A 24,264-nucleotide genomic window follows, 5' to 3' on the forward strand; every position below is an offset into this window, starting at 1 on the left:
TGCAATATTTAGAGATTTTATAATGTATTTTTGTTATCAAACTCTCATTAGTTTCTTACATAAGCTGACTTTAACTGTGTGTTTAATTACAATTGCAAAGGCTTAACCCTTTAATGACACAAATGTACCCTGTACGTTGTGTGTCCTTAAAGGGATATCAAACCCAAACATTTTCTTTCATGATTCAGATAAAGCTTTTGTTTGAACCTTTTTAATTTATTTCTATTATCAAATTATATTTGTTCTCTTGGTATCTTTTTTTTTTTTTTTTAAAAGCAGTGACGTAAGCTAAGGAGCCAGTCCATTTCTGGAGTTTTGCAAGAATGTTATCCATTTAAAAGAGTACTAAATGGCAGCACTATTCCCTGCCATATTGTGTTCCAGATGCCTACCTAGGTATTTCTTCAACACAGAATATCATGGGAATAAAGCAAATTTGATAATAGATGTAAATTTGAAACTTTTTTTTAAAATTGCTCTGTCTGAATCACAAAAGAAATGTTTTGGGTTTCATATCCCTTTAAGGGGTATTAGTGTGGGTCTCACTGATGGTGAGTGGTGAGATGTGCTATTTGTATATAGGAGGAGGCACTGGGCTATAGCGTGGTCTCACCACTGTCAGCAAGAGCCAAGCTATTTAACTCCATCTATTGAAAAAGACAGCTGTTTTTAAGGGGTTAATAATATGAGAGCAATAAAGCAACAAAAAAAATGCTGTAACATAACTTTTTTTTACAATTTTGTGTCCCTAAGTGTTACACAACTATGTCAGTGGTGCACAGCTGAACCCATGCAGGAATATTATAAGCTGTGTATCCAGAGAATGGTATTGGTTCTACTGCTTATTGCTGTCCTTTCTTGTCCTGCTGGAGCGAAAGACACGTAAAAAACCTTTGTAAATGTATGGATGTTGTCTGGAAGCCTTTGAGAATAAGGCGGCATTATTCCAAGAACCGGCACTGACTTTAACCCTTTCTTGGATATTCAAGGGACACTGAACCCAAATGTTTTCTTTCATGATTCAGATAGAGCAGAAATTTTAATCAATTTTCTAATTTACTCCTATTATCAAATTTTCTTCGTTTTCTTGCTATCTTTATTTGAAAAAGAAGGCATCTATGCTAAAAAGCTAGCCAATTTTTTTGTTCAGAACCCTGGACAGTGCTTGTTTATTGGTGCTGTCCAATCAGCAAGGACAACCCAGGTTGTGAACCAAAACGTCTAAACTTACATTCTTGCTTTTCAAATAAAGATAGCAAGAGAATGAAGAAAAATTGATAATAGAAGTAAATTAGAAAGTTGCTTAACATTGCATGCTCTATCTGAATCATGAAAGAAAAAAATTGTCTAAATCCAACATTTGTTACATTTTAGTCAGCAAATTCTTCTGAAAACTCATCACTCAATAACCTCAAAGCCTTGCAGAGCAAATAATGTGCCCGATTGATGCCACGATCTATTAAACATGATTACTTATTTTTCACTTCAAAATATTGTTTCCTAGCAAGATAAGCACAATTAAAAGGAACAGATTTACCAAGTACAGGAATCAACATATGCTAAACTGATGTGTGAGACAAACACATCAGATTCAACAGCTTTTTAAACAGATTCTTTTGAACCAGACTTATGTTAATTATTTATGGACAAATTATGAGTGAAGCGCAAAATTGAGCTTTCGCAGGTGCAATATTTGCCCACCACTCGTAATAGCAGCGCATGCAAATATGCGCTAGAATTTGAAGTCCAGCGCCATAGCATGAAAGCTTTGCGCTAAATAGAAACGTTTCCATAGGCTCCAATGAGAGACTCGTTCCCATTCTGTGAATATATACACGTTAACACTTAAATATATATGTATATAAGCATATACATATATTTATAGAGAACACACAGTTCTCATAGACCGAAATGTAAAGGCACTTTTCAGTGACCCTGAGCCGCACACTTTAAGCCCTAAAAACTGCTTTGTGCAGTTTTTAAATAAAAAAAATGCTAATATTTTAAAATTTACAAAACCCACACTAGACTAAAATTTGTAGGCAATTGGGGCACTTTGGAAAATGAACTAGAGATCTGATCTCTGGTTAATTTTCGGATCTATAATTGTTAACGCAAGGTCGTTTACAGGAGCGCAATAAATTAGCGCTCTACTTGTAATCTTGCCCTAAATGTAAAATTATCACCTGTAAAAAAAACAATAAAAACAAACAAACTATAAGACCTACAGAAAAGGAAAAGCGTAGACATAAAACCTGTGTGAAGGGCCCATTCATTTAAAGTGACGGCTTTCTAGCTCTACCATCCCTGTGCAGTACATTTCGTGTATGGAAATGCATCATCTTTGAATTCCTACCCAAACCAGACAAATAAATGCGATGATAGACAATGCAATTTTACCCTGCTCCATGCCGTCAGGAGAGATTTCATGCTGGTCTGGTAACGTATAAGTCTTAATGCATATTGCTTACAAATGACAGATGCGTTTAAGGGTGATCACCTTCACACTAAAGGAATCTAAACATACAAGGCTTTAAGTGATAGAGGCACACATAGTGAAAAGCAGTCAAACTGCATTGCTTAGAGATACAAGCTAATATAATGACCACAATCAGATTACAAAAATAAACAGGGCCTGTGGGTTCATATTTACTGTGATCATCCAGGTGAAAAAAACAATGTGAAAATGAAGGCAAGATCGTCAATCACAATTTTACACGTGCACATGTTTTAATATATAGTGGCAACACAAAGAAAGCGCACTCTTGCTATTATTTAAAGGAACACTGTACTTATAACAAATAAACTTATATTATTCTTGCACAAAAAAGCAATGTTTTTTTTTTAATCTAAATTAATAGTAGCAGGAAATATATAAAATTACTGTATTAAAGGGACAAGCTAGTGTAAAAACTGAAATGGTCTATTTCATTACTGCATTTTAATTTTAAATGATTATTTTTTTTACAGAGATACAATTGTGGTGTTCAAAGTAAGGATATGGCTCGTGAGCTTATCAAGGGCACATTTGCCACTCACCAACCTCAGTAGTAAACATCTGTTGTGGGGTGCACATTCACATAGCAACATTTAGTTTAATATAAAATATATATATTTATATGAAATATAATACAATATAATAATTAGATTATCCCTTTGATGCTCATTGGTTAATAGAGAACATTTCCTGAATTCCATTGGTGAAGAAGTACAAAGCCCTTAACTAATCCTCAAAATGGCTTTATTCAAGGTCCATTTGAAGAATTATCTTTCTTCACACTCTTTATTGTCATCTCCAACAAATTTGTGTCGTAGGTTAATAACGATAAACATTTTTTATTAACAAGGTTAATAACGTCAGTCTGAATAAAGGAACCTATGAAGAGTAATTCATTTCAGATAGCCTGAAGATGCTGAAAAAAGCTTTCCGGTAAGAATATTATACGTTATAGAGTAGTTGGACTTTTGAAAACTCTGGTGTTAAAGGGACACGGAACCCAATTTTTTTCTTTTGTGATTCAGACAGAGCATGCAATTTTAAGCAACTTTCTAATTTTCTCCTATTATTAATTTTTCTTCATTCTCTTGTTATCTTTATTTGAAAAAGAAATCATCTAAGCTATTTTTTGGTTGAGGAAACTGGACAGCACTTGTTTATTGGTGGGTCAATTTATCCACCATTCAGCAAGAAAAACCCAGGTTTTTTTACCAAAAATGGGCCGGCATCTAAACTTACATTCTTGCATTTCAAATAAAGATAAAGATACCAAGAGAATGAAGAAAATTTGATAATAGGAGTAAATTAGAAAGTTGCTTCAAATTACATGCTCTATCTGAATCACAAAAGAAAAAAATAGGGTTCAGTGTCCCTTTAAGAGGGTTTCTACTGAGGGAAGATCTTGTAGTTAGGCAAGGTTAGTTGGGCCAATTGCGGATAAGGTTAATTGCAGTTTGAAGATTGATTTTGGATAGCGTTACTATGGTTACTAGCAAAGGAGAACCGAACCATGTAGCAGTTAGTGGTACTTGCAGGTCAACCATGGTTAGGGATTATTATGGTTGCAAGTTTGTGATAAGTGATACAAAGCAGAGATGAGCAGCTCTTTATATAGATGGCCATAGTATTAGGGCTGCAAAGCATAACTAAGGATGGAAGGGCAGGTGGAACTTAAATAAAATCAGATTTGTAGACGCACTCTTTCACCCAAAATACAATGCACAAAAGGCTCTTTTTGTGAAGTTGCCGAATTTGTGTAGGTTCAGTCCCACGACCCTGCAACTTTAGAAGAAAGCTGCCTAACCTCTCCATCACATCAGAAGTGGGATACTTAAAACATCCCAGACTGATGCCTCCAAGATGACAGACAAGCCCTGCTTGAGAGCAATTGCTTGTGTAATCTTAAATGTGGGCAGCTGGTGCCACCTCACTCACTCCAAATGAGGGAGGTCAAATTCCCTAGCTGATAAAAGGGACCCAAAGCATGAAGTAAATAAAATAAATGTTATTAAATCTGTCTCTACTCAGTGAAAAATATAGAGAACGTTCATCAACAACATACAGAGCTACATAAAGTGAGAGACCTTGAAGTTCTGTTAGATTCTACAGGTCCACCTTGCAAGGCCAGGAAGCTTAACTAAATCTAGGTTAGTATCATTTGGTTCCTATGAATTGTGCTCACTGGTGAGCTCAATGATTTATTAGTGAATCTGGCACACTGTTACATTAAAAAAGAAGAGTTCACTGAAAATATTCCACTAAATCAAAGACTTATCTTTCATATGAAAAGTATTAACACAGAGCTAGGGACATAAGGTCAAAAACCTTAAATATTTTGGTACCAATAGGGAAATGAAAGAGGAAACAATATGACAGAAACTTCATGCCAGCAGCCCTTTATTCCCCATTATCCTTTCTTTTTTTAAACATGCCCAGTGCTCTAACTCACTTCTTGCCCAATATTGCTTGGTTGATCTACCAGAATCAGCAGCTAGTGAACATCCAAGATTGACAGAGTCATGTTGCAGTTAAAGGGCAAATATAGTGGAAAAACTACATATTCCGACTCACCGCATTGGGGTTAAACACATAGTTGCATACAAAGAGAGAAGCGCTCTACCAGGAACGAACAACAGCTCAGTGGCTTGTTCTATGGCGATTTACCACCCGGAAGCAGCCTCTTTTAGACCAGTGTGCTTTTCACAGAAGAAAACTTTCCTGAAGTATATCAGTCTGATCCCGCCAAGTAAGGTCAGTCCAGCCCCGAAATACCAGGCAATTCTCCTCTGAACAAGGAACATGACAACCCCAGACGATCGTTTCGGCCTCCTATGGGCCTCGTCAGTGAGGTGCAGCCACATTCCTCTAAGCACACTGGGCAAGGAGTCCACGTCTGGTTTCCCCCATCACCCATAGGGAGACTTCCCCAGGGTCATAATAATTTGCATACAAAGAGAGAAGCGCTCTACCAGGAACGAACAACAGCTCAGTGGCTTGTTCTATGGCGATTTACCACCCGGAAGCAGCCTCTTTTAGACCAGTGTGCTTTTCACAGAAGAAAACTTTCCTGAAGTATATCAGTCTGATCCCGCCAAGTAAGGTCAGTCCAGCCCCGAAATACCAGGCAATTCTCCTCTGAACAAGGAACATGACAACCCCAGACGATCGTTTCGGCCTCCTATGGGCCTCGTCAGTGAGGTGCAGCCACATTCCTCTAAGCACACTGGGCAAGGAGTCCACGTCTGGTTTCCCCCATCACCCATAGGGAGACTTCCCCAGGGTCATAATAATTTGCATACAAAGAGAGAAGCGCTCTACCAGGAACGAACAACAGCTCAGTGGCTTGTTCTATGGCATTTACCACCCGGAAGCAGCCTCTTTTAGACCAGTGTGCTTTTCACAGAAGAAAACTTTCCTGAAGTATATCAGTCTGATCCCGCCAAGTAAGGTCAGTCCAGCCCCGAAATACCAGGCAATTCTCCTCTGAACAAGGAACATGACAACCCCAGACGATCGTTTCGGCCTCCTATGGGCCTCGTCAGTGAGGTGCAGCCACATTCCTCTAAGCACACTGGGCAAGGAGTCCACGTCTGGTTTCCCCCATCACCCATAGGGAGACTTCCCCAGGGTCATAATAATTTGCATACAAAGAGAGAAGCGCTCTACCAGGAACGAACAACAGCTCAGTGGCTTGTTCTATGGCGATTTACCACCCGGAAGCAGCCTCTTTTAGACCAGTGTGCTTTTCACAGAAGAAAACTTTCCTGAAGTATATCAGTCTGATCCCGCCAAGTAAGGTCAGTCCAGCCCCGAAATACCAGGCAATTCTCCTCTGAACAAGGAACATGACAACCCCAGACGATCGTTTCGGCCTCCTATGGGCCTCGTCAGTGAGGTGCAGCCACATTCCTCTAAGCACACTGGGCAAGGAGTCCACGTCTGGTTTCCCCCATCACCCATAGGGAGACTTCCCCAGGGTCATAATAATTTGCATACAAAGAGAGAAGCGCTCTACCAGGAACGAACAACAGCTCAGTGGCTTGTTCTATGGCGATTTACCACCCGGAAGCAGCCTCTTTTAGACCAGTGTGCTTTTCACAGAAGAAAACTTTCCTGAAGTATATCAGTCTGATCCCGCCAAGTAAGGTCAGTCCAGCCCCGAAATACCAGGCAATTCTCCTCTGAACAAGGAACATGACAACCCCAGACGATCGTTTCGGCCTCCTATGGGCCTCGTCAGTGAGGTGCAGCCACATTCCTCTAAGCACACTGGGCAAGGAGTCCACGTCTGGTTTCCCCCATCACCCATAGGGAGACTTCCCCAGGGTCATAATAATTTGCATACAAAGAGAGAAGCGCTCTACCAGGAACGAACAACAGCTCAGTGGCTTGTTCTATGGCGATTTACCACCCGGAAGCAGCCTCTTTTAGACCAGTGTGCTTTTCACAGAAGAAAACTTTCCTGAAGTATATCAGTCTGATCCCGCCAAGTAAGGTCAGTCCAGCCCCGAAATACCAGGCAATTCTCCTCTGAACAAGGAACATGACAACCCCAGACGATCGTTTCGGCCTCCTATGGGCCTCGTCAGTGAGGTGCAGCCACATTCCTCTAAGCACACTGGGCAAGGAGTCCACGTCTGGTTTCCCCCATCACCCATAGGGAGACTTCCCCAGGGTCATAATAATTTGCATACAAAGAGAGAAGCGCTCTACCAGGAACGAACAACAGCTCAGTGGCTTGTTCTATGGCATTTACCACCCGGAAGCAGCCTCTTTTAGACCAGTGTGCTTTTCACAGAAGAAAACTTTCCTGAAGTATATCAGTCTGATCCCGCCAAGTAAGGTCAGTCCAGCCCCGAAATACCAGGCAATTCTCTTCTGAACAAGGAACATGACAACCCCAGACGATCGTTTCGGCCTCCTATGGGCCTCGTCAGTGAGGTGCAGCCACATTCCTCTAAGCACACTGGGCAAGGAGTCCACGTCTGGTTTCCCCCATCACCCATAGGGAGACTTCCCCAGGGTCATAATAATTTGCATACAAAGAGAGAAGCGCTCTACCAGGAACGAACAACAGCTCAGTGGCTTGTTCTATGGCGATTTACCACCCGGAAGCAGCCTCTTTTAGACCAGTGTGCTTTTCACAGAAGAAAACTTTCCTGAAGTATATCAGTCTGATCCCGCCAAGTAAGGTCAGTCCAGCCCCGAAATACCAGGCAATTCTCCTCTGAACAAGGAACATGACAACCCCAGACGATCGTTTCGGCCTCCTATGGGCCTCGTCAGTGAGGTGCAGCCACATTCCTCTAAGCACACTGGGCAAGGAGTCCACGTCTGGTTTCCCCCATCACCCATAGGGAGACTTCCCCAGGGTCAAAATAATTTGCATACAAAGAGAGAAGCGCTCTACCAGGAACGAACAACAGCTCAGTGGCTTGTTCTATGGCGATTTACCACCCGGAAGCAGCCTCTTTTAGACCAGTGTGCTTTTCACAGAAGAAAACTTTCCTGAAGTATATCAGTCTGATCCCGCCAAGTAAGGTCAGTCCAGCCCCGAAATACCAGGCAATTCTCCTCTGAACAAGGAACATGACAACCCCAGACGATCGTTTCGGCCTCCTATGGGTCTCGTCAGTGAGGTGCAGCCACATTCCTCTAAGCACACTGGGCAAGGAGTCCACGTCTGGTTTCCCCCATCACCCATAGGGAGACTTCCCCAGGGTCATAATAATTTGCATACAAAGAGAGAAGCGCTCTACCAGGAACGAACAACAGCTCAGTGGCTTGTTCTATGGCGATTTACCACCCGGAAGCAGCCTCTTTTAGACCAGTGTGCTTTTCACAGAAGAAAACTTTCCTGAAGTATATCAGTCTGATCCCGCCAAGTAAGGTCAGTCCAGCCCCGAAATACCAGGCAATTCTCCTCTGAACAAGGAACATGACAACCCCAGACGATCGTTTCGGCCTCCTATGGGCCTCGTCAGTGAGGTGCAGCCACATTCCTCTAAGCACACTGGGCAAGGAGTCCACGTCTGGTTTCCCCCATCACCCATAGGGAGACTTCCCCAGGGTCATAATAATTTGCATACAAAGAGAGAAGCGCTCTACCAGGAACGAACAACAGCTCAGTGGCTTGTTCTATGGCGATTTACCACCCGGAAGCAGCCTCTTTTAGACCAGTGTGCTTTTCACAGAAGAAAACTTTCCTGAAGTATATCAGTCTGATCCCGCCAAGTAAGGTCAGTCCAGCCCCGAAATACCAGGCAATTCTCCTCTGAACAAGGAACATGACAACCCCAGACGATCGTTTCGGCCTCCTATGGGCCTCGTCAGTGAGGTGCAGCCACATTCCTCTAAGCACACTGGGCAAGGAGTCCACGTCTGGTTTCCCCCATCACCCATAGGGAGACTTCCCCAGGGTCATAATAATTTGCATACAAAGAGAGAAGCGCTCTACCAGGAACGAACAACAGCTCAGTGGCTTGTTCTATGGCGATTTACCACCCGGAAGCAGCCTCTTTTAGACCAGTGTGCTTTTCACAGAAGAAAACTTTCCTGAAGTATATCAGTCTGATCCCGCCAAGTAAGGTCAGTCCAGCCCCGAAATACCAGGCAATTCTCCTCTGAACAAGGAACATGACAACCCCAGACGATCGTTTCGGCCTCCTATGGGCCTCGTCAGTGAGGTGCAGCCACATTCCTCTAAGCAACACATAGTTAAAGGACCATTAAAAATAGTAGAATTGCATAACCAACCAACAAGTGCATGATAAAAAAAAAATACAATAGAACTTACTCTGAATTTTAAAAATGTTTTGCAGACAAATTTAAAAATGTACTTTGTCAGCCCCCTGTATAACCTGACAACCATTAGCCAATCAGAGTGTATACACTAACTTTTGTGCATGCCTAGCAGGTGGACATTTTGATAAAAGAAGTAAATGGGAAAGTCTCTTTAACCCCTTAATAACCACAGCATTTTCCATTTTCTGTCCATTTGGGACCAAGGCTATTTTTAAATTTTTGTGGTGTTTGTGTTTAGCTGTAATTTTCCTCTTACTCGTTTACTGTACCCACACATATTCTTTACCTTTTTTCTCGCCAATTAAATGGACTTTCTAAAGATACCATTATTTTCATCATATCTTCTAATTTACTATAAAAAAGTTATAAAATATGAGGAAAAATGGAAAAAAAACACTTTTTCTAACTTTGACCCCCAAAATCTGTTACATATCTACAACCACCAAAAAACACCCATGCTAAATAGTTTCTAAATTTTGTCCTGAGTTTAGAAATACCCAATATTTACATGTTCTTTGCTGTTTTTGTAAGTTATAGGGCCATAAATACAAGTAGCACTTTGCTATTTCCAAACCATTTTTTTCCCCAAAATTAGCGCTAGTTACATTAGAACACTAATATCTTTCAGGAATCTCTGAATATCCATTGACATGTATATATTTTTTTTTAGTAGACAACCCAAAGAATTGATCTAGGCCCATTTTGGTATATTTCATGCCACCATTTCACCGCCAAATGCGATTAAATACAAAAAATCGTTCACTTTTTCACAAAGTTTTGGTTTCTCACTGAAATTATTTACAAACAGCATGTGCAATTATGGCACACATGGTTGTAAATTCTTCTCTGGGATTCCCTTTGTTCAGAAATAGCAGACATATATGGCTTTGGAGTTGCTTTTTGGTAATTAGAAGGCCGCTAAATGCCTCTGCGCACCATACGTGTATTATGCCCAGCAAAGAAGGGGTTAATTAGGGAGCATGTAGGGAGCTTTTTGGGGTAATTTTAGCTTTAGTGTAGTGTAGTAGACAACCCAAAGTATTGATTTAAGCCCATTTTGGTATATTTCATGCTACCATTTCACCGCCAAATGCGATCAAATTAAAAAAAATGTTCCCTTTTTCACAAACTTTAGGTTTCTCACTGAAATTATTTACAAACAGCTTGTGCAATTATGGCACAAATAGTTGTAAATGCTTCTCTGGGATCCCCTTTGTTCAGAAATAGCAGACATATATGGCTTTGGCGTTGCTTTTTGTTAATTAGAAGGCCACTAAATGCCACTGCGCATCACACGTGTATTATGGCTAGAAGTGAAGGGGTTAATTATGTAGCTTGTAGGGAGCTTGCAGGGTTAATTTTAGCTTTAGTGTAGAGCTCAGCCTCCCACCTGAAACATCAGACCCCCTGATCCCTCCCAAACAGCTCCCTTCCCTCCCCCACCCCACAATTGTCCCCGCCATCTTAAGTACTGGCAGAAACTCTGCCAGTACTAAAATAAAAGGTATATTTGGGCTTTTTTGTGTGTGTGTGTTTTTTTTAGCATATTTACATATGCTGCTGTATAGGATCCTCCCTTAGCCCCCAACCTCACTGATCCCCCACCAAACAGCTCTCTAACCCTCCCCCTCTGCCTTAATGGACGCATATTTAGTAAAAAAAAAAATTTTTAAAAATTGCCCTTTTCAGTAGTGTAGCTTCCCCCTCCCCAAGACCAATCCCCCACCACTTCCAGATCCCGTAGATGCATTTTACATACTATAATAATCTTTTTTTTTTTTTTACTTTTATCATAACATTTTTTCTGTAGTGTAGCGGTTCTCTGCATCAGATGGCCATGCAGGGTTATTGCAGGATGCCTCCATATCGAGGCATCACTGCAATAACTGGAAAGCAGCTGGAAGTGAGCAGGATCGCTTCCAGCTGCTTTCCACACCGAGGACGTGCAGGGTATGTCCTCAGGCGTTAACTATCTTTTTTTTTTTGAGGACGTACCCTGCGCGTCCTCGGTCATTAAGGGGTTAAATTTTAGTTTACCACTTGGGAGTTGCAGAAACGCACAATGATCTGATCAGCAGCATTACCTTTATACGAAGAAGCATGGGTTTAATGCCCCTTAAACAAATCTGCTGTAATGGTTATATCCATCATCCTAATCATTTTGCTAATTTACCTTGAACCCTACACCTTCAACAGATTCTGCAGCGCTATAAACATAGGCGGTATACAAGGTAACATTTATAGGGATCAAATAGGTAGAGGGCCCTGCCAAGAGTCGCACTGTTGTAGTCAGCTCTTAGGAAGGTGATCTGCAAACAGTTGGGCTCTTAGGCTTACATGCTAAGGGGCTTTGTGGCGGATAGCAATGGAGGAGAGGAACTGGTATTAGGAATGGTTAATGTAGGTTGTATGCATCCCTGAACAGTAGAGTCTTTAGGGAGCACTTGAAGCTTTCAAAACTAGGGAAGAGTCTTGTGGAGCGAGGCAGAGAGTTCCACAAGATGGGAGCCAGTCTGGAAATGTCCTGTAAACAAGAATGTGAGGAGGTAACAAGAGAGGAGGAGAGTAGGAGGTCGTGAGCGGAGCGAAGGGGACGGGAGGGAGAGTATCTGGAGGCAAGGTCTGAGATATAGGGAAGAGCAGTGCAGTTGAGGGCTTTGTATGTCAGAGTCAGAATTTTGTGTTTAATCCTGGAGGCAAGAGGAAGCCAGTGAAGATATTGGCAGAGAGGTGCAGCAGATGAAGAGCGACGTGTAAGGAAGATGAGTCTGGCAGAGGCATTCATTATGGATTGTAAAGCAGCTAGGCGGCAGCTAAGGAGACCAGAGAGGACAGAGTTGCAGAAGTCGAGGCGGGAAAGGATGAGAGAGTGGATTAAAATCCTAGTTGTGTCTTGTGTAAGGAAATGTCTAATTTTAGAGATGTTTTTAAGGTGGAAGCGGCAGGATTTAGCCAAGGCCTGAATGTGAGGAGTAAAAGAAAGATCTGAGTCAAGTGTGACCCCAAGCCTTCGGCAATGCAGGGTAGGGGTAATGATGGAGTTATAGTTATAGAGAGATGGGGGTGGAGATTTTAGAAGGTGGAAAATAAGGGGCTCACTTTTGGAGAGGTTTAGCTTAAGGTAGTGAGAGGACATCCATGAAGAGATGTGAGAAAGACAGATAGAGACACGGTTAGCAAGGAAGGAGATAGGTCTGGTGCAGAGAGGTAGATTTGGGTGTTGTTGGCATACAAATGATATTGAAACCCTTGGGACTTTATTAGGGAACCTAATGATGACGTGCAGATTGAGAAGATAAGGGGACCGAGAACAGAGCATTGCGGTACCCCAACAGAAAGTAGTAACGGGGCAGAGTAATCCCCAGAGAAGGCTACACTAAAGGTACAGTTAGACAGGTAGAAAGAGAACCATGAGAGGGCTGTGAAGGATTGGGGGGTTTGAAGCAAAAGAGGGTGGTCAACAGTATCAAAGGCTGCAGACAGATAAAGGAGGATAAGCAGTGAGAAGTGGCCTTTGGATTTTGCTGTAAGTTGTTGGTAACCTAAACGATTGCTGACTCTGTGGAGTGATGGGGGCGAAATCCAGATTGCAGTGGGTCAAGGAGGGAGAGTAATGTAAGGAAATGGGATAGGCGTGCATGTACTATCTTTTCAAGAAGCTTTGAGGCAAGAGGGAGGAGGGAAATAGGACGGTAGTTGGATGGGAAGGTTGGATCAAGAGAAGGTTTTTTGAGGATAGGTGTGACCAGTGCATGTTTTAGAGATGTGGGAACTATACCAGTGTTGAAGGAGAGGTTGAAAATGTGTGTGAGTATAGGGGTAAGGGTAGAAGAGAGGGAGGGGAGTAGCTGTAAGGGGATGGGGTTGAGGGGACAGGTAGTGAGGTGAGAGCACAGTATAAGTGCAGAAACTTCTTCATCAGTAACAGGGGAGAAAGAGCTAAGTTTATGGCTATGTGGGTTTTGGTTGATTGCAAGCGTTTGAGGAGGTGAGAGACTGAAAGTGTGTTGAGAGCTGATTTCGTTTCTGTGTCTGGCAAAATCTTGAGCTTACAGAAGAGGGGGGCAAATATACAGAGTGGTCTTTAAGGGACATTCAACGCATAACTGAATTATTTATTTTCCTTGATATTGCTGTCAAAATTGAGCTTGTCTTAGGCGGAAAAGGCTGAAGCTCAAATTTTGTACTTAAAGTGACAAGAAACTAATTTTTTTCATTTCATGATTCAGATAGAGCATGTGATTTTAAACAACTTTGCAATTTACTTCTATTAACTATTTTTTGTTCTTGTGTTATCCTTTGTTGAAAAGGATACCTAGGTAGGCTCATGGGCTTCTGATTGGTGGCTGCATATATATGCCTCATGTTATTGGCTCACCCAGTGTGTTAACTATCTCCCAGTAGTGCATTGCTTCTTCTTCAACAAAGGATACCAAGAGAATAAAGCAAATTAAAAAAGAGAAGTAATTGGAAAGTTGTTTAAAATTATATTCTCTATCTGAATCAAGAAAAGAAAAATGGGGTTTCATGTATCTTTAAAGGGCCATAATACCCAAATGTTTAAACACTTGAAAGTGATGCAGCATAGCTGTAAAAAGCTGACTAGAAAATATCTCCTTAACATCTCTATGTAAAAAAGAAAGATATTTTACCTCAAAAGTTCCTCAGTAGCCACCTACCATTGTAAAGGATTTCTAAGCAGCATTTTAGTGTGTCTGTCCTGGGACATCTGAAGGGATGAGCATCGTGCACTCTCATCTTATTTCACCAATCAGGTAAAGGAAGTTTACAATGAAATCTCATGAGAGTCAAGTTAAATCTCATGAGATCACAGTAAAAGAGTTCATGACCTCAGCACTGCTGATGCTGATTGGCTGCTGTTCATTTCTTCATTTTTTTTTTTTTTTTTTTACCTGCAGCTGGGAGCAGTTGAGTATAACTTTTTACACAGAACTTACTCTGCTGAGCTGAGGAGATTGTGAGGTAAAATATCTTCCTTTTTTACATAGAGATGCTCAGGTGAGATTTTCCTGTCAGCTTTTTACAGTTATACTGCATCAGTTTCAAGTGATTTAGCATATGAGTATTATGTCCCTTTAAGTATCCTGCAAATAACCTGACCCACCTGCTTAACTACTGTGATCGCTTAGAGCAATGCACAAACTCATTTACCTATAGTCATAAATAGCCACAATTAAGCTGCTTAGGACTTGTAGCCAGCCTGGACAGTTTGCAACAATGTGAAGCATGCTTGCATTGCAGTATTTGATTGTTTTAACTCTAAAGTGAGAGTGGGACAAACACAATTGTAAAAGCAAAAATAAGTTATTTGATAGTTAACCCTTTCCTGCCGGGTCTTATTTGTCTGTATTGGAACAAAGTTCCGATGCAAAAAAATAAATAAAAATGTAAATCACGCGACCGTTCATGCGATTTCAATCATGGTATCGTGTCAGGAGGGAGTGCCTATAACGTTAGGCACCTCCTCCAGCCTGCAATCCCATTCAGGAAGGCCTATGGCTTCAGTAGGACGTTTCCATGCTGTCCCAACGGCGCTAAAGCCCAGCACAGTTAGGAGTCGGACGGCATGGAACATCCTAACGGCGGGAAGGAGTTAATGGAAGCAAAACAAATAATCAGTGTAGATTGCAGTGTTATTTCCTTTTCATTATTTCATTCATGGGGAGTGTTATGTCCCTTTTAAGACGATTCTCAAGAAGTGAATAACGTAATGAAATTCAGAACTCGCTGGTACATGCACAGCACTATCCAGATGATTAATTATTGCAGAAACAAGAATCGTATGTTAGATGGGCCAATGGATTTGTACCAAAGTGCATTTTGCAGCTATTTGCAAACAAGTGACTAGACAGTATTATCACACGGCTTCTGCTTTTATATCCTCAAATTAACACGACAAATGCAGAAACAAAAAAAGCGTCAATAAAAGCCAGGACAAGCAATTTGGGAGCTGTATTACTTAATTTAAAGTCAAAATTAAAGTTTCATGATTCAGATAGATATTGCAATTTTAAACACATTTTCTAATTGACTTCTATTTTCTAATTTGCTTTGTTTTGTTGGTATCCTTTGTTGAAAAGAAAACCTAGGTCTGCTTAGGAGCAGCATGCAATACTGGGAGCTAGCTGCTGATTGGTGGCTGAACGTATATGCCTTTGGCTCACCTGATGTGTTTAGCTAGCTCTCAGTAATGCATTGTGCCTCCTTTTATAAAGAATACCAAAACAATGAAGCAAATTTGATAATAGAAGTGAATTGGAAAGTTGTTTAAAATCGCATGTTCTGTCTGAATAATGAAATAAATTATTAGGGTTTCATGTCCCTTTCAACTATTAAAATAGGTTGTAAACTGTGTTTGGCTATCAGGCTTCAGGAAGAAGAAATAGGAGGGTGCCAGACCTTACTCAGGGGAGGGGCTGATTTTGCTTCTCCTTTCTATTTTCTCCTGTGAGGAAATCCCCATTCTTTATTCACTACCTGTCTTATTTAGTAAATATGTTTTGTTTAAAGGGACATGAAACCCACATTTTTATTTTCATGATTCAAATAGAGCATGCAATTTTAAACAACTTTCTAATTTACTCCTATTATCAATTTTTCTTCGTTCTCCTGGTATCTTTATTTGAAAAAAGCAGAAATGTAAGCTTAGAAGGCGGCCCTTTTTTGGTTCAGAACCTTGGGTAGTGCTTATATTTAGCCACCAATCAGCTAGCGCTACCCAGGTGCTGAACCAAAAATGGGCCAGTTCCTTAGCTTACATCCTGCTTCTCAAATAAAGATACCAAGAGAGCGAAGAAAAAATGGTAATAGGACAAAGAGTAAGAAAGTTGCTTAAAATTGCATGCTCTATCTGAATCATGAAAGAAAACATATGGGTTTCATATCCCTTTAATTGTTGCTTGGCTCATATCCCTTTAATTGTTTCTTGGCATAGTTCTAATGCTACTTATACTGAATCTGATTTATATTGACTATTTACTGACAGCCTTTCCGATTCGTTTAGGTGCCATCTACTTTATGTCGGTCTATAGCAGTTGAGTCTAACCATATTGAAGACTTACTGTCATTTTTACAAGAGTTTTGCTGTAACTGAGATAACTTCACTTGCTGATGTATATTTATGAGCATGTTAAAACTTGATTAAAAAAATGTGTAATAAAATAAAAAATAAATGGGTTGGAAAGCTAAAAATAAAACCGATCCAAATGAATAATCACCTTCATGACTGAGAGCACTGAGGAACAGAGCATAACAAAATAAAGAGAACAAGAGGTAAAGAGTTTGATGTCAGCACAGATAATTTGGTATCACAGTTTTGTTAAAGGGACAGAACACCAGAATTGTTGCTGTTTTAAAACATAGATAATCCCTTCATTACCTATTTCCCAGTTGTGCATAACCAACACAGTTATATTAATACATGTTTTACCTCTGTAATTACCTTGTATCTAAATCTCTGCAGACTGCCCCCTTATTTCAGTTTTTTTGACAGACTTGCATTTTAGCCAATCATTGCTCACTCCTCTGTAAATTCATGTGCATGAGCTCAATGTTATTTATATGAAACACATGAACTAATGCCCTCTAGTGGTGAAAAACTGTCAAAATGTATTTAGATTAGAGGCGGCCTTCAAGGTCAAAGAAATTAGCATATGAACCTCCTAGGTTTAGCTTTCAACTAAAAATACCAAGAGAACAAAGCAAAATTGGTAATAAAAGTAAATTGGAAAGTTGTTTAAAGGGACTAGGAACCAAAAATGTTCTTTGATGATTCAGATAGAGCATTGAATTTTAAGCAACTTTCTAATTTACTCCTATTATCAATTTTTCTTCGTTCTCTAGCTATCTTTATTTGAAAAAGAAGGCATCTAAGCTAAAGAGTCAGCCAATTTTTGGTTCATATATTCGACAGCACTTGTTTATTGGTGGGTGAATTTATTCACCAATTAGCAAGAACAACCCAGGTTGTTCACAAAAAATGGCCCGGCATCTATACTTACATTCTTGCTTTTCAAATAAAGATACCAAGAGAATGAAGAAAAATTTGATAATAGGAGTAAATTAGAAAGTTGCTTAAAATGGCATGCTCTATCTGAATCATGAAAGAAAATTTTTTTGGTTCAGTGTCCCTTTAAAATTACATGCCTTATTTGAATCATGAAAGTTTTTTGGGGGACTTGACTGTCCCTTTAATAAATGGAAAATACATTTAGTGTAATTATAACAAAGATGTCAGAAGGATGGAAATCATTTTTGTATGTGCTGAGCTGTTTTCAGACAAATTGTCCAACCAACTGCACAATCTGAGAAGCTCCTTTGGTCATTGTTTTCGAATGCTGCATATCTACAATCTCAATTTGCCCAGCAGATACAATTAACCCCTGGAGAGCCCCGAACTCGACCAGGCTTTGTGAGTTTGTGGTCACCAGAAGCTGGGATGAGCATCGCTCCCACCAATGCTCACACTCCTCCCTTATAAGGAAACAAGAGCTGTGTTTTCTCATCAGACTTTAATGATTCTTTGGTGAGAGCATTTTCAAGGCAGGCGACAAAAATTTCTGAAAACTCATGAATTATGGAAGACCAACTACTGCCTCTTTCATACACAAGGAAAGAAAATTCCAGTATAATGTTTTGCAGTTTACATATTCGAATAACAATGCTTATTATTTTCGATTACTCACTAGAGTGGTGTGTCTTGCTTGTTTATTATCAATAGGATTATGTATGAACTGGGTACATGCATGCGTTTGGGTATTAGTAATTTATTTGCCTTCCCTTATCAACAAACTAAATGATTTGTTGTTTTTGTACAAATAAAGGCCTTTCATAAAAATAGTCAAAAAGGAAAGTAAAATCCAAACACCCCAAACCTAATGTATTTTACACATATGAAGATATAATGAAAAAGACACTCTAACGTGATATAAGTACATCATATTGGTTTTAAACCATGAAAGAAATAAAACAGGTTACTATCTAGATTTATCATGTTCAGTCATCTGTGCAGTTACATGTTCAGTAAAGAAAACAGCAACTGAAGATTAAAAAGACCAGCGGAGGTTTAGCAAAGTCAAAATCAGATATAGAACTCAACTAGCAAATAATATAAATGTTTCCTTACCTGTCACTGTGACCAGCATTGAAGCGACCAAAGGGCGGTTGTTGTCCAGCTTCCTGCTTAGCCTCAGTTCTCCACTGGAATGATTTACTATCAACAAGTTTAACTCATTTCCACGTTCAAAATTGTAGTAGAGTCTATCAGAAACATCTGGATCATAGGCTGGTATCTTTCCAATAACGCCAGAAGGAAAGGTGTTGGAATTGTTGGAGATATAATTGTTGAAGAGTATCTGAAAGTTCTTTAGGACAGGGCTATTGTCATTTTGGTCAATAAGTTTGATATGGACAGTTGCTCGACTAACAAGGGGAGCAGAGGTTGCCTGGACTACTATTACATACTCCGCTTTTGTCTCATAATCTAGATCTATAAGGGCAGTGAGCTCTCCAGAGTATACATCCATTTGAAATATCTCAGGTATGTTACCTTCAACTATCTGATACATTATTTGTGCATTGGGGCCTTCATCTGGATCAATGGCTTTAATCTTAGCCACAACCGACCCTACAATGCTATTCTCTTTCACAAAAACTTCAAACTCATCTGCTGGAAAAACTGGTGCATTATCATTAACATCTTGAACAGCTACTTGAATACGTACTGGACTTCGCAGTGGAGGAACACCTCTATCTACAGCATATGCTGTCAACTCATAAAATGGAACACTTTCCCTGTCCAATTTTCGAACTGTACGAATTATGCCTGATGTTTGCTCAATTGTGAAGTCACCCTCGCCATCATCCCCATTCTGAAAAGTGTATTGCACTCTTCCGTTAACATGTGAATCTCGGTCAACAGCTGAAATCTGGAGAACACTGGTATATGCAGGGGCATCTTCTGAAACTATTGCCTGATATTGCGTGTTTACAAACTGTGGGGCATTATCGTTAACATCCTTTACAATGATTTCTACATAAGTTGTATCAGATTTTTGTGGTAAACCATTGTCTTTTGCAATAACAGCAATAGAGTAAGTCATCTGATCCTCATAGTCCAGAGATGCTTGGAGTGTAATGGCTCCAGTATCTGGGTCTATGCGAAACTGAGGGATATTATCCTCCAGAGAATATGTAATACGAGCATTCTCTCCAACGTCATCATCTGATGCACTGATAACCATTACTGTGCTTCCAACAGGACGATCCTCATTGATATCAACAGGGTAGTGTGCACTTTGAAATACTGGTCTATGAGTGTTGGCATCAGTGATATTGATATGAACATAACAACTGTCAATAAGAACCCGATCAGAAGCAGTCACTGTTAAAACATAGCGTCTTTCCTGCTTGTAGTCAAGGGGCAAAGAGAGAGTGATTAACCCTGATCCCCCCTGGGTACTAATGGAAAACCGGTTTCGTGTATTTCCTCCAGTAATCTGGTATGTTATAGCACTGTTCACATCTCTGTCTATGGCAGTTACAGTTAACACACTAGTTCCTACACTGGCATCCTCATTTAAACGGATAAAATACTCCTTTTGGGTAAACTCTGGGCGATTATCATTGACATCCATAACAGTAATAGTAACACTGGCAGAGGCAGATAATGGTGGATTGCCATGATCTCGAGCTTCCACCCCAAAAACATATTGCTCCACAGTTTCCCTGTCCAAGGGGCCACTTATTGTGATCCAACCAGTAGCACTGTTGATGACAAAAGGAGTATCTGCAGACACTCCAGTTAACTTGTATTCCATGCGTGAGTTTTCTCCATAATCTGCATCTACTGCTTGGATATGAATCACTGAATGACCAAGAGGTGCATTTTCAAGTACAGGCACTTGGAACGGGGTACTAACAAAAATAGGTGCATGGTCATTAATGTCGATAACTTGAATACTTATCATGCCTGTATTGTTTGACTGTGGAGGACGCCCTGAGTCCTGAGCCCGAACTCTTAGTGAATACTCCCTTTCTGTCTCAAAATCCAAGGGTGCAACTACCTGTACCTCCCCAGTCATACTGTCAATTGAAAACTGTCCTCTGCTGTTACCACTTATGATATTATAATGGACTAAAGCATTGTTCTCCTTATCAAGGTCAGTTGCTGTGACCCTTAACATCTCTGTGTGTGGTCTAATATCTTCTCTTACCTGAACTATGTAGCGTTTCTCACTAAACTGGGGTACATTGTCATTTTCATCAAGAACTGTTATATCGACTTTAACAGTAGATGACCTAGGGCCAGGGTCTTTACCTTGGTCACTGGCCTCAACAATCAAAGAATACTTCTCTCTTTTCTCTCTGTCTACCTGTCCACTGGTGGTAATCAAACCAGAGCGAGAGTCTATTTCAAATACTGAGTGTGCTGCTTGTTCATTAACAAAACGATACCTGATATTTGCATTGGCTTGGGAATCAATATCTGTAGCTCGTAGTTGCAAAATAGGGTAACCCTCTTCCACATTTTCTCTAATACTTTCTTTGTATTCTGTTTGCTCAAAGACTGGGCTGTGGTCATTTTTATCTGTGACTGTAATGGAAACCATAGTGGTAGCTGAAAGTCTAGGTGTGCCATGGTCTATAGCAGTGACTCTAAAATAATGAAGGCCCATACTTTCCCTGTCTAGTATTTCTATAGTAGAAATTAATCCTGTCACTGAATCTATATCAAACATATCCAAAGACTTACTGTTCATCAGAGCATCCATGGTATATACAAGCCTTCCAGATTCCCCTACATCAGGATCTTGTGCTGTCATGGTTAAAACAGGAGTCCCAGGGGGCTGATTTTCAGCCACCTGAACCTGGTAATTATACTGGGGGAAGAGTGGATGGCGGTTGGCTGCCCTACGAGTTCTTATTAATGGTAGGGATACTCTCTCTCTACTTCTCCCACTGTTCTTTAGCTTGACACCTTGTGTCTCGGATATATATGTAGAGTCAGAATTAACCTGCTGCATAACTTTGCTGTGCTGTAATCGTTGATGAGAATGCAGATTAACATTTGATTTCTTCCCAAGATCCATTCCTAAAAAAGTATTTTTTATGCAACCTTTGGTGTAGTTAAACAAATAATTAACAGAGCAAGGTTGTTTTGTGGACAGCTGGTACTTGGTAGGAGCTGTCTGCTCTTCTGGTGCTGAAACTTCCTTTCTCCATGCGCTGTCCCCTGACTGTTGTTTAAAGACTCCTGTTTGCAAACACACATTCCAAGCAAGGTGACAGGACTGGTTATCAGTAGAGACACCCCAACACCAAATTAAATTCTTGTACAAAAAATGGCAATGACTGCTAACACACTTATATAAGGACAAACATTCAGCAAAACTCACACAGCTGGCACATGAGGTGTTTGTTACAAAAATCATGGATTGATTCCTTTCCTGAATTTGGCAGCCAAATATTTTCATCTTCCAAGGATCCAGCATTTCTGCCTTTAATCTGTTCAAAAAAGGGTTGTGATGTTTATTTTGCTTCCTAGCTCTAATCAAACACTGTTGTGCCTCTTGTAAAAATGTCTTGCTGCCCTGATCTGACCTCTGATGTATAGTCAGGATAAACAAATTGCAAGTTGTGTTGCCAAGGCAGAAACATGTGGGGTCAGCCCTAACAGTTTGTTCCTTACATGTTCCACATTCAAAGATCAGGCAGCTCCTAGTAAAAGCATCAATAACAATAACTGCACCATAATATCCTTCCCCTTGAACTATCCTCTTCCTAGCTTCTGAGTAAGATAAACTATTTGAAAAGCAGTGTAAGAGGAAGACATCATTAATGGAAAGGCAACTGCTTGTCATTGTGAGATGCATGTAAGAGCTGTTCTGGTGGGCTACAGGATTCAAACTCACTTTGTGCTGACTGGCTGAACTGTCTGACTGAACCTCTGGTCTAACATTCAGTGTATGCTGACTATTAGACCTAGGCTGTAGGACCTCTGGCCTCACACTCGGTGTGTGCTGATTGGCAGTTCTGTCTGTTTGGATCCCTGGACTTACACTCACTGTGTTGTGACTAGTAGTCCTGTTCTGCTGGCTCTGTGGGCTCACACTCACTGTGTGTTGGGCTGAAGTCCTCCTCCCATAGATGACACACTGACAGTGCTGTGATACAATGTCTCTACTGTCACGGTTAAGGCAATGAGTTCTGAGTCTGAGCCAAGCTCTCCAGTTTGTAATCCAGCAACACTGTGTGTTTGGAGCCTCGGTTCCGGGATGCACTACACAGAGGCAGGAGCGCAGCACACCCGCACAGCTCCCCGGGCACTGCCATCTACCCTCCCGGCAGGCTCGATCCGGCTCCCCCAGGCTGGAAGTGAACAAAGGGAATAGGAGCAGGGCGAGCAGCGGCAGGGGGCGGCAGCCTGGCCCGGTCCCCATAGTATCCTTGCACCTTCAGCCCGGTCTCCTGGCCCTGCTAACACCGACCATCTATTCGGCGCTTGTTGTCCTCACAGACCGCCTCTCCGGGCACTGCATCTCCTCAACCAGCCTTCATTCAGTACCAACATGGCTCCCGGCAACCAATGGTCCGCTCCACCCTGCCATCCCCCTACTCCAAAAGATGGACTGGCCCAATCTACATGCGCACTGGTGAGCGGAGATACAGAAGATGAGTTCAGCAGCCATGTTGGATGCTGGCAATACATTGAAGGTGTCAGATTCTGGACAAATAACTAACGTTGACACAGTAATTTGATGGTGGTGCTGAAGGTGCAAGTGCCGCTAAACTAGCGGAGTTAATGCGGCTGACCAAGGTGCTGAAGTCACCTCATTGGCGCTGACAGTTAAAATCCTGCTGGCCATAGTGCTGAATGTGCCTGTGAGATACCGAAGGTGTAGATAGTATACGCTGGCCAAGGTGCTGAATGTGCCTGTAAGATACTGAAGGTGTAGATAGTATACGCTGGCCAAGGTGCTGAATGTGCCTGTGAGATACCGAAGGTGTAGATAGTATACCGCTGGCCAAGGTGCTGAATGTGCCTGTGAGATACCGAAGGTGTAGATAGTATACCGCTGGCCAAGGTGCTGAATGTGCCTGTGAGATACTGAAGGTGTAGATAGTATACCGCTGGCCAAGGTGCTAAATGTGCCTGTGAGATACTGAAGGTGTAGATAGTATACCGCTGGCCAAGGTGCTAAATGTGCCTGTGAGATACTGAAGGTGTAGATAGTATACCGCTGGCCAAGATGCTGAATGTGCCTGTGAGATACTGAAGTTGTAGATAGTATACCGCTGGCCAAGGTGCTAAATGTGCCTGTGAGTTACTGAAGGTGTAGATAGTATACCGCTGGCCAAGGTGCTAAATGTGCCTATGAGATACCGAAAGTGTAGATAGTATACCGCTGGCCAAGGTGCTAAATGTGCCTGTGAGTTACTGAAGGTGTAGATAGTATACCGCTGGCCAAGGTGCTAAATGTGCCTGTGAGATACTGAAGGTGTAGATAGTATACCGCTGGCCAAGGTGCTAAATGTGCCTGTGAGATACTGAAGGTGTAGATAGTATACCGCTGGCCAAGATGCTGAATGTGCCTGTGAGATACTGAAGTTGTAGATAGTATACCGCTGGCCAAGGTGCTAAATGTGCCTGTGAGTTACTGAAGGTGTAGATAGTATACCGCTGGCCAAGGTGCTAAATGTGCCTATGAGATACCGAAAGTGTAGATAGTATACCGCTGGCCAAGGTGCTAAATGTGCCTGTGAGTTACTGAAGGTGTAGATAGTATACCGCTGGCCAAGGTGCTAAATGTGCCTGTGAGATACTGAAGGTGTAGATAGTATACAGCTGGCCAAGGTGCTAAATGTGCCTGTGAGATACTGAAGGTGTAGATAGTATACAGCTGGCCAAGGTGCTAAATGTGCCTATGAGATACCGAAGGTGT

At 41.2% G+C, this 24,264-nt stretch overlaps 1 protein-coding gene across 1 annotated transcript in view; it reads right to left on the minus strand.

Moving 5' to 3' along the window:
* The window catches only part of CELSR3 (cadherin EGF LAG seven-pass G-type receptor 3), a 649,278-nt gene extending 627,896 nt beyond the window's left edge, over nucleotides 1-21,382 (minus strand). The window contains 1 exon segment of the mRNA XM_053689358.1: nucleotides 18,447-21,382. Coding sequence (XP_053545333.1) covers nucleotides 18,447-21,345 — 2,899 coding nt within the window. The 5' untranslated portion in view covers nucleotides 21,346-21,382.
* Nucleotides 21,383-24,264: the final 2,882 nt, after the last annotated feature.

Source organism: Bombina bombina, chromosome 7 (genome assembly GCF_027579735.1).
Source record: "Bombina bombina isolate aBomBom1 chromosome 7, aBomBom1.pri, whole genome shotgun sequence".
NCBI classification, from domain to species: domain Eukaryota; kingdom Metazoa; phylum Chordata; class Amphibia; order Anura; family Bombinatoridae; genus Bombina; species Bombina bombina.